Source organism: Rhincodon typus, chromosome 22 (genome assembly GCF_021869965.1).
Source record: "Rhincodon typus isolate 14 chromosome 22, sRhiTyp1.1, whole genome shotgun sequence".
Classification (NCBI taxonomy): Eukaryota; Metazoa; Chordata; class Chondrichthyes; order Orectolobiformes; family Rhincodontidae; genus Rhincodon; species Rhincodon typus.
The window spans coordinates 14,788,622-14,811,534 of record NC_063353.1 but is presented as its reverse complement, the minus strand read 5'-3'; the positions used below and the strand labels follow the sequence as shown (position 1 = coordinate 14,811,534).

The window sequence follows — 22,913 nt, the reverse complement described above, 5'->3', positions numbered from 1 at the left end:
AACGTCAGCCTCTCTGCTCCCATTTTCTATACTGTTTCCTGTTGTTTCTTTCACACATATTCCATGGGTTTCGCTGCTAAGTCAGTTGTGTAACATTTTATCAAACACTTTTAGGAAGTCCACATATGCCACACATTACCCTGAACCACGTTATCCATCACCACTTCAAAAAGCTCAAAACAATGTAGTTCAAACAATATTTGCCTTTTTCTCAACAAATCCAAAATTTTCAACGTCACTCAATTTTGGCCTAGTCTATCACTTCAATAGGTTTTCCCACCAGAGGCTTAATTAACTGGTCTGTCACTGCTGATTCCATCAGATTGTGACAACACTATGACTTTAAAGTGACGTATTTTGTCCTGGTCTTTTCAATGACAGAAGGTTGAGACAGAGGTTGCAAGCAGTCTGCGCAAAGCTAATAAAGAGCTGGTGAGGTCTGAAGAGTTCTCCTTTTAAAAAGTTGGAACAATTGAAGCAGCCTAAACAGATGGGATCAAGCTCCCACAGACCAGGATTTTAGTTACATTTTCTGCAGCTGTTGGGGTCTTGAAGCTGGATGTGGAAGCTCTTATTCCTCTCCCTGTTACAACTAAAAGCTGTGGTTCTCTTCCTGCTGTCAGAATTGCACGTGATATAATCTATTTTACAGAATTTGTCTTTGCAACGTGTGTTTATGGGATATTACTACATTGGAACGTTAATTAGTAGTAGTAGTTTATATATTATTTTGTAAGTATTTCAATAGTTACAGTTGAGCCATTTCTTTTTTATTTTGTCTATTTTTAAACTGCAGTTAAAATACAAAGTGTATTTTGCTTAAAGTCAATTAGTTTGACCAATCAAATTGCATCTGGGATGCAACACCTTACGCCTACCTTTAAAATAAACAAAAAGGTTGGGTCTAGACTATTTTTTTAATATACTTTGAAAGGGGTTTGGTCTGCTCCACAGCAAGATCAACTAACTTCCAATGTTGTCCATTAACAAACAGTTATGCTAAAAAAAAGTGTATTATGTATTGAAGAGCCATACAGATGACTTCAGCAGTTAGTTCAAAACAAAAATGTTCAGTGGAAACATTCACAAGAAAATGAACAGGTTATTTGCCTGCTAAGATGGATAATAAATGGTTTTGATTTTATATGAGATCCCAGATACAGCAATTCTTAGTTATTTACATCCTTAGGCAAGGACAGCTTCACCTTCTGGAATGTATCTTCTATCAAAACACACAGGCCCAGATCTTCAAACTGAAAGGATAGTCACTGCAGCAGTGTACACTGGAGTTACCATTAGAACCATGGGGAAGTCATTACGTAGTAGATAATTCCCATGGCAGCAGCTAAGTTAAATCTTCTGATAGGCGAGCAGTCAACATCTGAAATCCTCCAAAAAAATATCCCCAGCTTAGAATTAGATACTTGTTCAGAATTACTCAATTTACTCACTACCCACAAAATTTAGAGATTAAAACCTGCACTAGCTCCTAGATAACTGTTAAACTGATCCTGCACAAACCAATATAACCCCAACTGTCCACAGACATCTAAATAAACCCACCATACCCCAATCAGAAACCTCTCACTTGGACCCAACTGCCCATCAGCACTTTCCCACTCACCTGTCCTTCCTCACCCTGACCTACCCTATGCCTTCACCCACAAACCTGTCATTCTATCACCCTAGCTCGCCTCACCCTACATTTATTGGAAATCACAATGTTAAAATAAATAGAAACAAATTAGAACTCGAATTATTAATAGTGATATTAAATCTGCAATTTACAGTAAATGTTTAAAAGAAATTAGAACAAAAAAAGAGAAGCTACACAAGACCTAAACAATGCTACACAAGTTTAATTTCACTTACCTTTCATTATAAATTTCCATTCTGCCTTTTTCTACTGTCAAGAAGTGTTCCCATGTGAATTAGAGTCATGGCTTTGTCTCTTCTCCACCCTACGCTGTGTGTTCAGGCCGAGAAAGCAGGCTGCAATGGATGCATCCCATATGGCCATAAAACACTTTGAGAAGTTGGCACTTTTTACATCATTGCTGATAGATGATTTATTTCAACGTTAATCAGAGGTTCGAGCAATATATTTTTTTCTCTGGGACATATATCATTTAATTATAAGCCTTTAAACATAAACAACATTCTTGATGTTACACAACGTACCTCCAGCCATTTGTTTCAAGGTAGCTAAATGCTCCATCAATGACACTTGCAAAAAATTGTCCTCCAGTAATGAAAAGGGTATTGACAGTAACTAATCGTCCTCTGAGATGGGAAGGTGCAGCCTCTGCAATGTATACCGTCACGGTCATGGAAGCCAGTCCTAGGGAATAAACAAACACGCGGAACTGAAGACATCACAAGCAAATGACCACTTTACTGTTCATCAACAAGTTAAATTGCAGTAATTTCGGATAGAAATGATAGAAAGGCTAAAAGCATGTATTAATGTAAATCTGACAGCAATTTCTTCGACCATCCATGAGCAGTTATATATAGAAAACGAATTTGCTAAGGTACTCCATTTTAGCTAAAGCTGTAACATATCACCCGATAAACCAGGTGTACATTGAGTTATGTGATGATGTACTTTCTTCTCGATATGCATTATACTTACGAGAAAAAGTTAGTATTTCTCCATTTCTGTTTAAGCTTACTTTTAAATAGTGAAAACCATCAAACTTGCAACCAACCGACACTTTGCAATTAAAACTCTGCACTTCTACTCAACATTTTTTTTTTTTTTTTTAAAAATGTACTACTTCAGCAGATACATAAATCAAGTGCCTTGTGAAGCAGTGCTCCCCAAAGCTTTTACTGGTGTGATCCATTTTAATGGCTCAGACTTTATATGACCTCCCCCCACCCCCAGGTAAAATGGGGTCTTGATACAAAAGGTGCATGGGGAAGATGAGCATCAATCACTGAGCAGAATGAAGGTGTGTGTTACAGTTATAGCAGCATCGGATGAAGTTGAGTGTGACCTACATTTCCATCCTCTCCTCCTTAACCACTCATGCACCTCCACTCTCCATCATGTGCATGGGGCAGATGAAAAAACAGCAGGCGAAATAAACATCTTTTAAACATGCAGGACTTTGCCTCACTGAGCAATTGATTAGGCTACACCCTCAGTTGAAAAAAAAAATCACAAGCTTTGTATGGAGAACTCTTTACTATCAGGAAACAGCCAGAGCTTCACAGCTGCCGTGGTTACCCGCGTTTACGGCTTCAAAATCCAGCCTCTTATGTATTATTACCGGAGAACCTATTCCAACTTGACAATCACTCGAGAATGCAGTACAGAGGAGGGGAAAATTCAGAGGCATATTTACAAGGATGCTTGAAGGTCTCCTACAGGAATTGGAAAACGAAGAAGTATATCAAAATCCAAACAACTACATGTACAAAGCTTCCAACTTAAGCAAGGAATTTGGATGCAAGTTTTCAATAAATTTGATGAGAAACACAAGTAAAAGCAGGTGAGGGGTATACGTTCAACTATAAATGTTAAAGTCTTAAAAAAAAAAAAAAACTTGCATCAGCTCTCTTCCTTAAAAAGAAGGGAGAGTCAGCTCAGGTACATGACTTGAAATTCCATGTTTCAATAACACATATTGATAGACCTCGAAAAAGAGTCTGCCTTTCCAGCTAAATCAGAAGACTTCAACGAGTATTTTAAAAATATGTATACACCTTAATTTTCTGTTCAATAGACTTTAAAAACTCATTAATGCCAACATTTCTTGTCCATCCCTAATAGGCTTTGTGAAGATGGTGCTGAAAATTCTACTTTAACTACTAAAATCCATGTGGAGATGGTGTTTCCACCAAGCTTTTGGCAGAGTTGTAGGAATTTGATCCAGCAATTGTGAAGGAGCAGCAACGTGTGACTAAGTTACAATGCTGTATGGCTTGAAGGAAAGAAAGTGACGGTGTTCCCAGGTGCCTTGTCCTTGGTGAGGATTCCAGGAAGTGCTGCTAAAGAAACATTGGTAACTTTCTGTAGTATATCATGTAATTTGTTCAGTATTCTATGTTTCTAATCCTTCACACACAAACACAGAAATTGATGAAGAAATGTAGGTTTCTTGAAGGATCACTGGACTCAGCATTAACTCTGCTTTCTCTCCACAGATGCTACTCGACCTGCTAAGATTCTCCAACAAGTTGTTCTCATTTCAGATCTTCAGCGTCTGCAGTTCTTAGTTTTACTCTAATGCCTTGCATTAGTTGTGCTCTTTTCTATTCAACATAAACATACTCAAACTACCACACAGATTGGTAAAACAGTACAATGACTTTTTATTTGAGGATAAGGCTATATACAGATAAAGAGCTAGAGAGAGTATCATACACACGTTTTACTCTAGACTGCTCAGCTGAAATCATGGAATTATCTCAAATCCTGCACAGGCAGCAGTCACTGACAGCAACGAGGTGCAGTTTAAGGCAACCTACACTTCTTCGTCCATATATTGCATTCTTTTCAAATTTCAAAAGCTTCAAGGAACGGTGTCAAAAAGCTTCCAAACATTTGTGCACACACGTGTTTCCATCCAGACAAACAACTCAAATAAAGTGATCAAAGTCATAGAGCAAAAGAAGATAAAAATTGCAGGCCTGCCCTGAAATGAAAGCAAGACTCAAGTAGAACATGTTTTGCTTCAAAAAGAAAAAAATGTACATCATGTAACATCATGTGCAAACTGCAAAAAACATCCAGCACACAGGGATAGCATCCAAATAAATAGTAGGACAAGAATAGATCTCTCTAGCCTCAAAAAATGTGACTCCAGCGATTAAATTCCTGGACTCAGCAGCACATTTACTCCAATCTTATTTTACTCTTCAAGAATGGAAATATAATTGAACTGTGGGGGAGATGGAAATCTTCTGAAATTTACATGTTACAACTGTTTGTAACAGCACTACTGCAAGTAACCTACAATCAAGACTGCCTAAAACAAAAACGAATGACATCTAACCAAACAAGTTTGTGCAAAAAAAAAGACAGCTCCAGTTTAATAATAGTCATCACATGATAGGAACGGGAGAGGTCATTTAACCCTACAAGCCTGGTCAAATCACTCAATGAGATAATAACTTACCAGTGATCCAATTCCATAATGCCATTTTTACTCCATATTGCCCAACATTTACATTAATAGAATGTTATCAATTGTGGGTTTAACCAAACTATTGACCCAGCATCAAACCTAGTTTGGGAAAGAGATTTTCAAACATTTGCCACTCTTTTGCTTATCAACGTGCTTCCTAACTTCACTCCCGAAAAACATGGCTCTCATTTTGGGCTAGGTCACCTTAAAATTTCCCAAACAGCAGAAAGAGATTGTATCTTTCCTATCAGTTCCTTTGCTTTTTCTGCTAACATGAAAGCACCAAGTGCAAGGCTCTGGATCAGTATTATTTCCTCTTTGCTTGTCAAAGTCTTGAAATAAAGAGTCAGCAGACATTGCCATCTGTGAATGATTTCTTGTCCTGCCAAAAGAAACAGCCTTCAGCTCACCAAATTTCTTTGTCCAACGCATGTTCAATGGAAAGCTATCCTTGAATTTACTGTGCATGTGTGTTGTTCCAAATTCCACTTCTTACTTATCAATATATACTTTGGCAACATACAACGCAAATGCTTTTCCCTTTCAGTTTTGAACTGAAATTCATTTTCCCATTCCATGCTTACATAATACACTGATATTGTTTTACATGGTCCAGGTTCATCACTTGCTATTGCTTTTCCCAGCAGTTTGTTCAGTCACTCTGCTGCTCATCACACTGCAGGTAGGCTTTCGGACATCTAGAATGTTGCTGGCTGCTTTTAAGCATGGGGGTACTGGAGGTCATGATATGTTTCTGGAGCCCCTGGTCGGCTTACAGTGCTTGATTACTGGAGTGGGGCATGGAAACTTTCCCTGCAATTCTTATTCATCCGGCACTGACCTATTAGTGGATTGTGGGTCAATAGAGAACAAGGTAGAAGAACAGGATTAGCCAAGTTCTCTTGCAGAGTCTGCAAGGACATGGGCTGAATCGCTTCCTATGATTCTTATATTGTAATATACTGGCTTCACACATCAGTTCCTAGTATATTTCTTATTTACTACAAGACTTGCATAACCCGACAATGATCATCCGTCTAGATCAAACAGACACAATGCAACAAGTTGGCAAAAGCCTGTCGAGAGTATGTACTTTCTCTTGCTGCAGAGCTTCTGGAAGCGATCAATGCATAGAACAAAAGGAAACCTGGGTGGGATCAGCTGTTGGAGACAAATCAACCAGATGATCACCATCTACACGTGGAGACCGTGCTTCTAGATGGTAGTGGTTGCAGGATTCCTACCCTCTTACTTGCTCTTGTCACCAGTGTTTATATGGCTAGTCCAGTTCAGTTTCTGGTCAGTGGTAACCCCCAGGATGTTGATAATGGAGGCTTCAAAAGAACAAAAAACAATACAGCACAGAAACAGACCCTTTGGCCCTCCAAGCCTGCACCGACACATTTTCAGTGATGTCATTCATTCTCAAATTAATACTGCATTTCCACCTCAGACCTTCCCTCATTTGTCAGTTTGAAATCTATGAGACCACCTTTTTAATCCTTTCCACTTGGGCCCTGGGGTTTAGGAAATTCTATGTGGCATCAGCCCTCTTGCTTGGTTCCGCTGCAGTCTTATAAAGCTGCAAATGCCAGGGGCTCTCTCCTTCCCTCCACACCCCCATTTGGGAAAAAGACAGAAAAACCAACAAACCTTAAGAGAACAAATTCTAAAACAAGACTTGGGTCCATTTAGTCAACTATGCAACGAAAGACAGATCACACCACACACCCCCCCACCACACACACAGCAGTGTTTCATCATTGCAAAAGTCAAAATTGTTAGAAAGTAACTTTCTACAATTAGGATCTGGACTTAGGAGCGGGAATTTGTTTCCTTTGTTTATGTTCTTTGCCCACTTACATAATAGATGTTAAACCATATCTATTTTGACTGTCTTAATAATGATTGGGTTAGCACATACTTGGGGATTCTGAAAGGGGTAGTTTATTTTGCATAGTGGCAGCTTAAAAAAAATCCTCCTGTTCTTCTTTCTTTCCCAAGCCGTTGTACACCAAGAAAAATGTATTACCTTTTACTGAATAAACCTAATGAGAATTGCTTTTATCTTGAGCAGTAGTCAGTCAGGCCAAATGACCATTTTTATTCATCTCATTGGGCTTTAAAACATTTTGACACACTTCTAGCTAGTTAAGCTCAATTATCAGTGCACTTCTGTCACAGTATATGCACAGGCTGTGTGTATTTTTTGACTGCTTGCTAATTCTTTTATTAGAATCTCTCCCTTATTTGTCATCTTTTGCTGGTGTTGAAAACTCCCTCAATCATCTGACCTATCAACAATCTTAAAATTATACGCTTTTTCTTCAACTTTGGTCAATCCTTAACCACCTTAGCTTAGGGTACATTCTTCTCATCGCAATTCAATACACCTCTGTCAAGTTACAAACTCTCTCCTCAAATGCCTTTCAAGCTTTTCTACCATTTTACTTTCAATTAACATTTTTAAACAATTTCCAGTCCACTTTTAGCCAACTCTGCCATGACACCTTAAACATCAAAGGCAACGTTTACGTTTCATGTTAAGTTTCAGACCCAATATTCCTCTCCCCTCAACCTAATAACATCTTGTTTTTTTGCTTACAATCACTCTTCACTACAGGATCCTTTACGATGTGATCATTAATACCAGTTCATTTAGAGTCAGGTCTAAATATTTACTTGTTAGTTTCACAGCACACTGTTCAAAAAACCTTCCAGATGCACGCTATGAATTCACCTTTATTACTTTGATTTGTCCAATCTTCAAAGATTATATATAGTTTTCACTGTTTCTTGATTTACACTGTTCTGCAGCACATCTATTAGGTGTTTGTGATCCCTATCAGTGAGTTTTTTTTTTAAAAATCTTGCTATTTTTCATCTATAACCAAATGGACTTTGCATCTGGATCTTACAAGCCAAGATCATTTCTCACTACTATACTGATCGACGTTTAACAGCATTACCCCAACTTCCATTTCTTTCCTTTCCTTTCTATCCTACAGAAATAAATAACTGTCTGAATATTTAGTTTCCAGCCTTGATTACCTTTCTATTTTCACTGTAATAGCTACCCTATTTATGTTAGTGTATCATTTGTCCTACTATCGGAAAGCAGAAAGAATCTTTAAATTCTGTCCTTTTTTAAAAGCCATTCTTCCCTGTTTGGACCCCATTTGTTTGTGAACATTTAGGTACGTGCTTTATCCCATGTAGTCTACTCTGATTGCCGTGACCCATATCACTGCTTTGCACCTCTATCTTTAACATTCCAAAATGTCTCCCTCACATGACTTCTTTCCTCAACCAAATATTTGGTTGACAATCTCTTTGATTTTTCTGTCCTAGACAGCGTACAAGGCCTTTACTAAGCTTGAACCCACAACCTTCCATCGCAAACATGTGTTATGAACTCAGCCAAGGGAGAAAATCTGGGTTTCTGACAGAGAAATGAGAATTGTAAAGCTATTGCTGAGTGCATAAGATTAAAATAAAAGTGCAATTTCTCAGCAGGTAAAAGGAAAATGGAGATAATTAAAGAAGTGAATATTTAAAAATAAGTATAGAGAAAAATCATGAAAAAGTTAGTCGAGATGATAAAACAAAATGGAGGGAAGAAATTACACTTCAACTAACATTAAGAAATGCACAACAAATCAGGTAGTGAAGAAGGGAACATTTGGATTGACCATCAAAATAATTAGTGGACAACAAAAAATGTATTCTTAAGCAGTCCTTCACGAGCGCGAATGACTTTCTTCCACTTTTGGGGTTGCGGATCATGAGCCTTCTGACAGTCTAATACCGGATCCACACAATCCACAGGTGGGGCAGATGCTATAAGGTATATGGAATGCTCGGGTTATCATGCTTGCACTGTATATACCTGAAGTGGCTGACACCTTTGCAAATACTTCTCTAGTTTGGTTTTGTCTCTTTGACAAGAGATTTTTATGAGTCAGTGAGAATACTGCCTTTTTTGGTGGATGCTTTGAGGTCATTCTTGATGGGTTTCTTCTGCCCTTCTGGTAACCACTTGACATGATGAAACTCAGTAGAGAGCTCATTTTGGAAGTCCTGTATCAGGCATGCAAATAATATGCCACACCCAACAGTAGTGAATGAGTCACTGGTCACTACCAATGCTGAGGATTTTGCTCTTAGATAGGACACTAATATTGGCATAGCCTGCTAGAGGATTTGCAGAATTTTCTAAAGCATTGTTGAGGAGATCTCTCTAGGGATTGCTGTCCAATGTCTGTACCGCATAGCGCCGGGGGCCTGTAGACTACTAGCTTCTTGCCAAATTTTAAATCTTCACAAAAAAACAAACCTTTTTCACTCCAGATTGCCAAGTGATGTTGAGTTTCATTGTCCATGACTGCTGTCACTGAGTAGAGGTTCTCAATGGATGAGAAGTGGGTCTTTATAGATTTTTTCCTAGGGAGAAAAGGTGTTATGCAGCAGGAGCAGGCTGGTTGAGAGCTTTTTCTTTTGAATATTTAACCAAATGTTTATTTGTACACCTTTGTGAATGCATGATTGGGTTGAAGTTTGGTTGGCATGTCCATAAGGTCCCTCACCAACTTCTACATATGCACTATTGAAAGCATACTGTCCGGGTGCATAACGGCCTGGTATAGCAACTGTTTTGCCCAGGACTGTAAGAAAACTACAAAAGGTGGTGTGCACAGCACAGACATCATGGAAGCTAACTTTAAAACCATGGACTCTATTTACATGGCTTGCTGCCAAAGGAAAGGTGCCAACATCAAGAACCCATCACACCCTGGTAATGACCTCCTACAACCTCTTCCATTAGGCAGAAGGTACAAAAAGCCCGAACACACGAGCAGGTTCAGGAACAGCTTCTTTCTAGCCGTTGTCAGACTGTTGAATGGACCCTAGCCTCAAATAATGTAACTTGCATGCCTCCAAGTCTTTTGATCTGTACATCCTTTGCTTGCTGTGATCTGCCTGCACTGCTTGTAGACAAAGCTTTTCACTGTATTTCAGTACACATGACAAAAAAAAACAAAAATCAAGCAAGCAAGCTTGGCCTGATCACACCAACACCCAAGCACCCCCTGCATCCTTGTTCAATGTGTGTCAATTTTCACCCAGGGCATTTTCCTGTTCATCCTTTAGAGAAGCAGAGATGGAGCAGATGGAGCGTAATTACACAGTTTTGCATGACCTTTGGGTCAATTCACATGGAGTGTGAAATGAACAAATGAAAAAGTACAGCAAGGAACAGGCCGGTGTGACTTGCATATAATCATGCAGCAGGTGCAAGATTGCAATGAATTGCTGCTGGCAATCAAATTTGAGTAGGACCATAATCTTCATAACTAATCCTTCATGGTTGACAATAGTCAAAGGCTTTGTGAAGTCAAAGGTGCAGTGTTTAGACAGTAGCATTCTCTGGTTATGGTACCTTCACAGAAAGACAAATCCATGTCCAAATCCAGAATCTGCACTCAGAGTCCAGCAGGAGCTCTTTAGCTATGGGGAGAAGTCAACTGAGAAGGATTCTGACCATCCCTCTATAGTTACAGCAATTGGTCTTACCTCCTTTCTTGACAATGGACATATTTATGACATTCGAGATCCCCCGACATGTTTACCTCCTTTCAAACGAAGTCACATATTCAAGTCAAGAGTCCATCTCCACCATTTTTAATATTTTACTGGGGATTCCATACATACCTACAGTTTTATTGGTTTTCAAACAAAGTTTTGGATTGCACAGACATAGCGGCCTGAATCATACGGTGAGTGATGTTGAGGGCATTCACAGCATCACAACTTGAAATCCTCCTTGAAATGATCCTTCTAATGAGTACAAACTGCCCCTCTGTTCTCCTATGCCATTCTCAGGTTTTGGGTAAGATCCTTGGGCTGTAGATGGTGTTGGGGAATCCACAAACATGCAAACAGTCCTAAGTTTTGGATTTCCGGCATTTTTTTCCACTAACCATCTATTCCTTTAGGTCATGAGTATTTTGGTAGAACTTCACACTTCATTTTCCTGCATACCTGCTTTCTTTCAGAGTTCTATAATGGTGTTTCCAGCTTAGAAACATTTTATCCTACAAGTTAGGGTCTCCTGGTTATCGTCAAACCAACCAGTCTTGAAGTTTTGTGATTGAGAAACAAGAGTACTCCCCTCATAGTTGCTATAATGATGCAACAGCTGACAAGATACCATCAACATTCTGCGGCTCCGGTTCATAGATCTACTCATCCATTCATTGCACAGCCCCTGGGTCTGTCAATATGCATTGCTTGCTGCAGCACTTCTGCTGCAGCAGCCAGTCAAGGCCAGGTTCATGTAGAAAGACCAGATTAAGCAATGATTATGTCCAGCAGCCATCAGCTCCTGTCATGGCACAAGTGATGCAGACATCCTTGCAGTCCCCCTCTCAGGTAATGACGTTACCAAGGAGATCAAAGACTCCTGTGACACTTGCTTTAGAAGCAATGTTTAGAGCCAAGGTGTTGCATTTAGATCGCTGAAGAAAGTGCATTTAAGATGACATAAACATATGTTACATACAATGGTTTGTAATACATTAACTGGAAACTTGGGTCCTCAAGGTAAAGGTAAATAGATTTATTGTTTTTAGTCCTGTAATATTTGCTTAATGATTTAAAATCTTCTGCTTCCTCTTGAGGTCTTGATTAAAATGTATGTAAAGCAAATGCTATGGGCTCTGTCAATATGCCAGTAGAGTTCACGCAGTATTGGGAGAAATACATTGGTAATCAAGTCCCACTGCTCCATGGGATGTATCTAAAGTGTGAATTTTTCATTTAAATTCAGTGAAGTGGTCCATTTGTTTCTCTCGATTATTGTTATTTCTAACAGGAGATTTTTAAACCAGGTTTCTTCAATAAACTTTAAAAATGGCTTGTTTGTTATAAACAGACAAGTGGTATCAACCAAGCTACAATGAATAATTAAACAATATTATCTTAATATAAGCACACAGACAATACAACTGTACAGTAAATATATTTTTAAGTGATGAACAATGGGATAAACTTCCTAATGGCCCTTTGTGCAACTGTCACAGATACCCAGAAAATAATTTGTGAGCAGGCACGCACAAAAATGATAAATCCAGTTCAACACAGAAGGTGTTCAAATCCTTCCCTCTTCCGTCGCATAATTCTTTTTAAAAAGGATTATGAATTCCCAAAAGTATTCAGGGCTTGTGGTCCAGTACTAGTATATTCCCCTACACCATTGCTGGGTAAACACCAGGAGTTGTTGCTCTAATGTGGAAATTTGTCCAGGTATGTCCTCATCTAAAAAAAGCAGGAAAAATCCAACCCACCTAATTATCATTCTGTTGGTCTACACATGAACATCAGCAAGGTGATGATATAGAACCACAAAACAGAACTTACATTGCAATAACATGCTCACCAAAGCTCTGTTGAAATTCTGCCAGGAGCAGAGAGTTTCAAATCTCCTCACAGCATTGATTCAAACATGTACCAAAGCAGAGAACTCCAGAGGTGAGCTGATAGTGACTGCTCTTGACATCAAAGCAACATCTGACCACAGTCATCTTCAGTTGCTGCATCAACTTTCTCTCTATCTGAAGAGCAAAAGCGGGGGCTGGACACTGATAATCGCACAATGGGCAATTCTTCAGAAACCAAAGCACTGTGTCTACATAGGCAAGACCTGGACAACATCCAGGCTTGGGTGAAGTGGCCAGTAACATTGGTCACTCCATGGCACTGATGTGGCACATTTAGTGACAGACCCAGAGAGGGACAAGGGGAGACACGAAGAGGGACATGATGACACTTTAAAGCAACATTAGACTCCCTTCCAGATAATTATAACCAAATTATACAGTTTTCTATTTGCCTTCTCCATCTCCACATTACTTAATAAAATCTGATATTCATAAATGTTCTGATATTTTACAACAGAACATCACAGTTCTCAATGAGTTAATTACAAAATATAAGGTGTGACTAAAATAAAATGCACGTTATTGAAATTTCATTCTTCAAATGTAATTGCTTAGCTCATAAGCAATTTTCAATAGATGGAGTTGATTTTTCACAAGCACAAAAATAATTGATTAGTGAATAATTTGTTTAAATCAACCAAAAGCAAATAAAATTTTTTGCTCTAATCATAAAATAGATTTTCCAATATTGGTTACCTTCTACTGATAATGGGAGATGAGAGACAGTGATCAGGGTATACTTTGCCTCACACACAAGCATTGCCAAAAAACAATAATTACAGATTAACAGATTAAAGCCTCATCATTTTTCTTAACCTGAATTTGGAAAAAACAAAAAGGTACTGAAATGAAGACTTACAGCCTCCATAGTATCTATACCTGTTTCCTAAGAGGTGGCAGGTGCTTGCCACCATTAAAACCAGAACCAACTGGATTAGAAATAGATGGAATCTGGATTTGAAAGTCTTTCATAAATCACATTTGTTAAATCAGCAATATTCTTAGATCTTAACTAACCAAAAACAGAACTAGCAATAAAATCAACTTTACAAGACAGGTTGCCTCCTACTTCAGCCAGTAAATTCATTACTGAAGGTAAATGTAAAAGGAATGGCCTAGTGGTATTGTTGCTGGAATAGTAATAGGGGCACCCAGGTCTGAACTCCCCCAACCCCACAGCAGATGATGGCATTTTGATTCATTTTGAAAAAGTGAAAATGATGACATGAAATCATTACTGATTGTGGGGAAAATTCATTTGGTTCACTAATATGATTTAGGGAAGTAAATTGCCATCCTTAACTGGTCTGGTCTCCCTGTGACTCTAGATCCATAGCAATGTGGTTGACACTTAAATGCCCCTCTAACGTGGCCTAGCAAGCCACTTAGTTGTATCAATCACTAGAAAAGAAATAAAAAAGCAATGAAACCTGACTGACTACCTGATTGTGACTAAGACATCGGAAACAACACGGCAAATCCAGCCCTCAATCTTGGAACTCCCTCCCTCCCTACACTAAATGGATTGCAGCAATTCAAGAAGGTAACTCACCATCACCTTCTCAAGGGCATAAGGGACAGACAATAAATGGCCCAGCCAGCAATACCATCCTGTAAGTGAATGGATTAAAAAAAAAAAAAATCCTACTTTGCCAAGATGAAAATCATCATGGTGACAGAGTGATACAGCATTGAAACAGACCCTTTGGTCGAACCAGGCCGTACTGAACATGGTCCCAGACTAAACTAGTCCCACCTGCCTACTCCTGGCCCGTATCCCTCCAAACCCTTCCTATTCATGTACCTATCCAAATGTCTTTTAAACAAACATTCTAATTTGTACTTGCATCCACCACTTCCTCATGTGAAGACGAAAGATCATTGATCCATCTTACTCCTTCAAATGCACGGACTCAACTTCATTATGGGCCTTATAAACAACATACATCCTTTCCAATTAGAGAATGCATTCAGTCCTATTCAAAATTTGGCCTGGTCTTTTCTGCCCTACCAACCCAATCAGCAGTCTGCTTCAAAACAACAATTGTCTCTGACTATAAAATGTAGTCCAACATTTATTATATACTACGACAACTGCAAGCTCAATCATTAGTTTTCAAATTTGATGCGGACAGAAGAATTCAACTGCTTCAGACATTCCTTTATCCCTTATGTGTGAGGCACCTACAAATGCTCATTAAGTGGTAGGGAATGGGAACCCAACAGTGAACTCAAACATAAGGGAAGCAAACTAGTATAAGAAAGTGTTTGAGTAGTAAGCAAAAAACAGAACCACAGAATGATTGCAATTGCTTCATCTATGTTTCTAAAATGCACTAGAGGTGCCAAAAAAGAGTCATGGCATTTTCAGCTAGCTAACATGGACAAATGTATAGCTCCAATATGCACACACTCACTGTAACGGTTTGAGGTCATGTACAGCAAATAGAGAATTCAACTTAAGCAAGGATTTTCAATCTTACATAGGATAGCGAAGAATCTCAAAATGCAATATATCCTGCAAAAGGGCACAATCATTATTAAAATAAAACAAATACACAAACCTGCAACTTAAAAAATTAATGCCTGAACAGATGGAGGATTGCAATATTAGCGAGACTACAGACTACAAACTACCAATTGCAGTTTTCATAACTGATGTATTTAAGCAACAATAAATCAGTTTTCATTCACCATTCTTAATAGCACAATGTTGCATTTGGCATGACAACGTGTTTCAATGGTTAAGATATAACTTTTCAAAAAGTGATTTTCTTGCCACAAGATGATGTTTGGAAAATCAATTTAGCTTAAAGTATGTTTGGAAGGTTTCAGTTTAAGCTACGGTGTCATGTCTTGCAGCAGTTATACAACAGATCTTTTGTGGGACATGCTCATGATATTATTACCACATTATGGCACAAATGTGACCTAATGGTATAAAGGTTTCAGTCTCCATTTTACTGAGTGCTATCCTCTGGCAGATTGGCATGCCAATGAAAGCACATAACAGAATGTGAATTGCTTATCTTAAGCCTGAAATTCAAGTGCCTGTGAGTATAATACACACATTTACATACAAACTGTTATCACAGTTCATTGAATTCTTCAACATTATGTGAACCATAACTCTCCTGTGAATATGACAACGCAAGTATCACACCGTGTTAGGCTTCAGCTCTCACACCACTGTCAGGCTTCAGCTCTCACACCACTGTCACAAGCCCTACCACAAGAACTTGAGCAATAATTGGAACTGACACTTTAGCATCATATTAAAGAGTGTAGCACATTGATGGAGCTGTCCTGTTTTCACTGAAACGCTGAGACAAAGCCACTTCCACTAGTTTAAGTAATATCAAAGATTTCATAACACTAACTAAAAAATGGAGCTGTGCTGGCTAACACTTTGAATAAGCATCTCCAAAGAGACTGTTTGACTGGTCTTTTGGGACCTAACTGCATAACAAACCTGCCACAGCATGCTTATGAATATGAATTACTTCAGTTGGTGACGAGTTGTGCATCAATAGGTGTCAATGTGATTTCCATTAGGGAGATATATGAAATTGGTGTGAAAGACAAATATACACAGAATTCACAGGTGTATGCTATATCTTTCTATGGCATTTCATAGATGCAGATATTGGACAGTGGAAATTAATCAATATAAAATATTTTTACACAACTTAAGAAAGCAAGTTACACCTGAGCTCAAGACTATCCAGAATGCGCTGGATTTAATAACACCTGAATCTGAAAATTTGATTTATACAGATGTATAAATTTTACAAGAGTTCTTGCAATGTTTTCAATGTTGAACTAGGTTATTGTTGTCAATGTTAAAAAAGCCCACTGGATCATAAACATAAATTCATCACACCTATCCTACTGGTAGTCAAAGACCACATCTTATCCATATGTGAATCAGGTATTCAAACAACGCTCTGCAGTACGCATTAATAAGACGATTCAAAAAATATAACTATCTCTCAACAATTTCTAGTTATACAGTGCAGTCTTTAAGATGATGTAACACAAACCATACTGAATGAATGATTATTTGTTATAGAAGATTTGCAATCACCAATTCAATAACATCACTGTTACAAGAGATGATATCTTTTTAAGTGCTCTTTGCATCTAATGCAATTATCTGCAAACAGAAACCGTGTACACTACTTATACTTCATTCCTTACAACCACTATAACTCACCCTAACGCCTAACTAACAATAACAAAGTTGCTGGAAAAGCTCAGCAGGTCTGGCAGCATCTGTGAAGGAAAAAACAGAGTTACCGTTTCGGGTCTGGTGACCCTTCCTCAGAACTAAATGCCTGCTTGACAGTACAATAGAAAAAAAACCACAATCTTGATACACAATTTAAAAACTAGTTTACCAAATTAAATGAACTAAATTAAAAAGATTAAAATGAACTAAATTTTTAAAAAATGTATCTTCAATCCAAACTCTAAAAATCTATCAACACAGAAAAACACAATGTGTGCATCTAAAATGCTACAACATGGATTGTCTATTGCTACCTCTGTAGATTCTATGTGCTAAACCCAACAAGAGTGGTAGGGAAGGGAGATGAAAGAGGACAACTTCCCACCAACTTTCAACAATTGCTAACAAGTTAAATTCAAGTCAGAGCAAAGAGACATCATTGTTTTTTTTTTCCCCTGATACTACACGAATGACAGAGAAACAAATTAACTGCCAGTGAGACAAACCACATTGAAAAAAAAGTAGCCTATTTTCAATTATCAAAAGAGACAGAATTTATGCCACGTACCAACCTACAGCATGAACATTGGCCATCCCATTAGTTAATTCAAAAAAAATCAGCTCATTTAAGAGTGAATATCAGACAAGAAATACAACCATCAATATCACAGGAGGTGGCAATCAGTTCATTAACTTTGTCAAATGTGTACAGCAACCCAGTCAGACCTATTCTACCAATCTAAACTCATTTATCTGCAAGTACACTCCTCAAATGGTTATTTGATAGGAAATTGCAATTACTAATCTGTGCTTCCAACACCCACAGGGAGTTCCAGCCTTGCTTAAAAGCTTTGTCTTCACCCACCCCTTACAATTCCAGAGAAAATCTCTTCTATGTCATGCTATGTTTGTAGTGAAAGTGGACAATCAGCATTCAACTTACATCATTTGATTTTAATACCAGAGACTTCCAGGGACTGCACTTTACTTTGGACATGGCTGACTTAAAATGGCTACTATAATTAGCCGTCAAGCTCAGGCAACACAGAATATATAAAACCAAGAACAGAATTAGTTTTAAATAGAGAAGCACAAACTCTACGAGATGTTAAGAGATCTGCATCTCTAGTTTTAATCTCACTTGTCTGATAATTTAAACATGGACCATAAAAGGTTGTTCACAACTGTTCAGTTTGGAAAAATAATGACACCAGAACTGCAAATGAATGGCATATCAACAGCAGTTTGATACACGAAGCAGAGAGAAAACAAAATAGCAAGGACACTGAAACTTTTGCCTCTCAGCCTGAGAAACCAATACTGGTGAAAAACCAACTTGGAAAAAACTGTTCGCTAAGAAATCAAGGTTATCTGCACGTTTCACCATTCTTCAGGAAACCGAGCAACTAAAATCACAGGACAGGGAAAAGAAAGAAAGAACTGTGGATGGTGGAAATCAGAAAGACAAACAGAAATTGCTAGAAAAACTTAGGTCTGAGGAGAGAAAGTAGAGTTAATACTTTGGATCTAGTGAGCTTTCTTCAGAACTGATTGTAGGTAGAAAAAGCTTGGTAGAACTGAAGGAGGGGTGAGGTGGATTGGAAAGGAGTAAACAATATGTGGAGATGGAGCCCAGAGAAAAACACAGTTGAGCAGACAGAGGAATGGGTAAAAGTCACCCTGGGAGTGATGGGGACCATGAGTAGCTAACAATAGATTGTTGAGGCAGCAGCCCATGTGAATGCCAAGGCCTGGTGTTGTGGGATTTGGGGCAAGGACATGGGCCAAGGTGCTCAGGCCCTAAAATTATTTAACTCAATATTGTGTCTGGAAGGCTGCAGGGCTCCCAAGCTGAAAATGAGGTGTTGATCTTCCAGGTTGCACTGAGCTTTGTTTGCGCACTGCAGCAAGCCTGAGACCAAGATATTGGCCAGGGAACACGGTAGTGTGTTGAAATGGCAGGCAGCCAGAAGCTCAGGGTCATTTTTGTGGACTGAATGTAGGTGCTCTGCAAAGAAGTCAATCCATTTGCACTTTGTCTCCCTAATGTAGAGGAGACCACATTGGTGAGCAGTGAATACAGTAGACTAGATTGAGCGAAGGATAGGTAGATCACTGGTCTACCTGGAAGGTTTGTCTGGGGCCGTGGATAATGAGGAAGTAAACAACCAGGTGTCGGAAAAGTTGATCCATTTTGCTTCCAATATCCGCTCCGCTCTCATCTTCACCTGCTCCATCTGACTTCTTCCTTCCCTTCATCAACAGCAGCTTCCATTTCTGGGGATAGGCTAGCCATCAATACTCTCCCACCTCACGATCCAAGGCTTCAGACACACCTTACAGGTTTGCCTGTACTTCAATCTAGTCTGCTGCATTCGCGGCTCACAATGTGGTCTCGACATCGCACAGACAAAGTGCAGATTGGCTGTCTGCTGTGCAGAACACCTACATTCTGTCCGCAAAAATGACCCTGCCATTTCAACACACCACCACATTCCCTGGCCAACATCTCTATCAAGTTTGCAGCAGTGCTCCAGTCAAGCTCAGTACAAGCTGGATGAACAACACCTCACTTTCCAATTGGGAACCCTAAGCCTTCTGGACTTAATATTGAGTTCAATAATTTTAAGGACTGAGCACCTAATTAGTTGACCTTCATTTTAAATGTGGTAAAGAGTCTAATTGAAGTGTGATAGCTATATGATAAAGCCAAAAAATAAAAAAAAAAAATGTTGAGACCAATCGAAAATGGGATAAAAAGAAACCAGTGGATCATTCTTCCTCATCCGGTAACAATCCTTTGAAGTAGCTTTCAATTCATTTCTCAAGTGTGGAAACCAGAACTGTGTAATACTGCAATTGCGGCCTAACCAAAGCTTTACAAAAGTTCAGCAATTTTTTACTTTTGTATTCAATATTTGTATCAATATGAAACAAATTTGCCTTGTTTCAGACTCAAGCAGGAACTTTAGCAGAACCATTCTGAGCCAAAGACAAAAAAAAGTTCTTCTTTTTTGACAGCGCGAAAGACAGAAAAACTAAGAACCGTAAAAAATATCTAATACAAAAGAACTAGGACCACCTGATCTACCAAGATGACAGACAACATTGCTTTACAGACAACACCATATCATCATTGCTAAAATCAAAAGAACCAAGAGACCTACTCTCACAATCAAGATTTTCAATCTCGAAAATTTTGTTTACCCTGTCTATTTTTTTCCCCCTCAAACATAATCAAAAGATGTATGGTTTGACACAGATACTATCTTATTTATGATTGAGTGTCTGTGTAATTGAGATTTAAAGGGGTATCGTTTAAGTCATGTAGTAGAAGATATGTACTCCTCTTTCTCTGCAATGTTACAATAAATTAAATTATTTTCCTGTTAAATACAAAACCAGATGCGAATTGCTTCTGTCCAGAATAGCAGTACTCAGTCAGGTGAATTACCCACACTGGTGGCTTAACTTAATATTTACACATTTTAGATAGCTTCTAGAAAATGAGGCTTGATTATCAGTGCACTCTTCCCAGTTATGTCCCAACAAATTTAGTGGTGTCATCAGGGATTGTAAAACTATTATGAAATCACATGCTAGCTATCCTCAATCTTCAACGTGTTAATTCCTCCCCAACCACTATAGCTTGTCTATTTTTTCACTCCATCTACTATTCCTATCTCCATTTCTACTGATATTTTGTAAGCGTCTATTTCCTTAGTACGTATCAACTCAAGTACTCGTCATGTATTCTAGCTTTGGCCTGCACCCATCAATATACATCACTTTCATTTCCCATAATAGGGCCTAAAATCTCTTACTAGCTGTGTACTGTTTATACTCCATTACTTATCAGAATATTTTTGGGTTGATTTGTACATTCATTTCCACTTCAATTTTATTAATTGTTATTCTTGGACAGTAGTGCTTCATTTCCTGTTAGCTTATTCAATTTGATCTAATCCATGCTTGATGAATTTAGCTGATGTGTATCATACACCTTTTTTGGTGGCATCATATTCTCTATCTCTCATCATCCAAAGAATCCCAGCTCCCCTACATTTTCCTGTTGCTGGGATGTACCTAAACTGTATCCAAAACAGTACCTGCTCAAAATGATCATCTATTTTTTAGTGACAATGGTGAAGAAATTGGAGGTGATGATTAAATCTTGGGTGCTGGTTACCTAATATTTGGAAATAGATCTCTCATCTTCAAGTAATATCACCAAGTGATAACATGTAGATCAGAAAGGGAAGTGGCTGAAGATAACATTTGTTTGGGCAGTAAAAGAAATTACTGGAAATGCCCTGGCTAAAACTAGATGGAAAATAGAACCAAATAAGAATAGGTACATTAGACTGATGTGAGATGGCAGAGAAAAATGTATTATCAACAATAGAAAGGCTGCAGACGAAGAGCGATACCATACTATGGTCACAGAACTGCATTTATACTCTTAGTTAAATAAATGTAGAGGGCATTTACTTTATAAAGTTATTACATCAAACAAGGAGGCCATTCAACCTGTCAAGTCAATGCTACTTTTGTGTGGCAAAGTCAATCCAATATCCTACTCTATCCTCATTGACCAATGGCTGCCCAATTTGACTTTATAATTGTTGATCATCTACTGTGACAGATGCAGAAACCAGTTCCTGCAAAAGAATGCTGTAAAATGCCAACACAGTGCAAGCAAATAGTTAATGGTGCAATATGAGGAATAGGGGTTATCAATTACATTCTTTAACTACTGCAATTCAGGTGAATATACTCCACAATATTGCATAAAGGAAATGGCAGGATTTTGATCGTATCAAGAACCTGCAGGTGATAGCATTTTCATTTACCCAATGCTAACGTGCTTCAAGGATTTGGAGGTTGCAATCTTGGAACTGCCGTAAAAGTAGCTCTGACAAGTTTGGCGAAACATGCTCAATGCCAAAATTGAACATCATGTATCTTAGACAGTTGTAGAGATGGTGAGGATTACAAAGCAAGGGAGGACAAGGCTAGGAGGTAAAACCTTATGGGATCTGAAAACATGGATGAAGAATAAGCAACAGGTGAACAGGACTTAGCTAAAGTTAAAATAATGGGTAAAAGTTCCAACTAGATCAAGTTTCAGAAGGGTAGAAAGCCTGTAGTGTTTTACTATAATCAAGTCTAGAAATAAAGATATAAACGTGAGCTCCAGCAGGGAACTAAACGAAGACTGGGGCAGAGGCAGGCAATCACAACAATGACATGAATATTTGGTCAGAAGTTTATCTCTGAATCATTTGTAATACCAAGGTAGCAAGTTGTCTAGTTCAGCCTTAGCTTCAAGGGAGAAGAGTGGTGATGATAAAACAAAATTTCAAGTGGGGTTGAAAGACAATGACATTTGTCTCCTCGTCATTTACTTACTTAGAAGCTCCCACATCTGAAGACAAGGAAGCAAAGCACTGCATTCTCTTCTAACCACACCAATGTTCTTGTTCCTTCAGCACGTGTTGACAAGCTGGAGTTCCTGATGAGCAGTTTGGTGTTAGTTCATATTAGGGATTCATCCACAACACTTAATACAAATGAAGTTCTGCTCAGCCAGTAACAGATGTCAGAAAAGCAGTCTGACAATTCAGAGACAGTGGAAGCGTTAAGAAAAGTACTGGCAAAATGGAGTTGCGTGTTGCCAGGGTATTGAAAAATACCCTCTTTGGTAATTTTTGGATGATGCCATCAAACAGCATCATACAAATAAAAGGAAATATGGAAATAAAACACTATATGTAGCATTTGAATAGGTGGTTAGAAGCTGAATGAAAACACTATTTAGAAAAGTAAGAGACTTTTAGGGATCTTGGGGGCTTTACCATTGGAAAATAGCCAAAACACCTCTAAGGCAAACACTAGATAAATGAGTTGGAGATAGTAGGAACTGCAGATGCTGGAGAATCCGAGACAACAAGGTGCAGGGCTGGATGAACACAGCAGGCCAAGCAGCACCATAGGAGCAGAAAGGCTGACGTTTCGGGCCTAGACCCGATGAAGGGTCTAGGC

At 38.5% G+C, this 22,913-nt stretch overlaps 1 protein-coding gene across 1 annotated transcript in view; it reads right to left on the bottom strand.

Moving 5' to 3' along the window:
* Positions 1 to 22,913, bottom strand: part of LOC109938859 (proton myo-inositol cotransporter) — a 128,293-nt gene that overhangs the window by 100,941 nt on the left and 4,439 nt on the right. Inside the window, exon 2 of the mRNA XM_048610572.1 lies at positions 2,182 to 2,341. Coding sequence (XP_048466529.1) covers positions 2,182 to 2,341 — 160 coding nt within the window. The remainder of the gene's footprint in view (positions 1 to 2,181; positions 2,342 to 22,913) is intronic.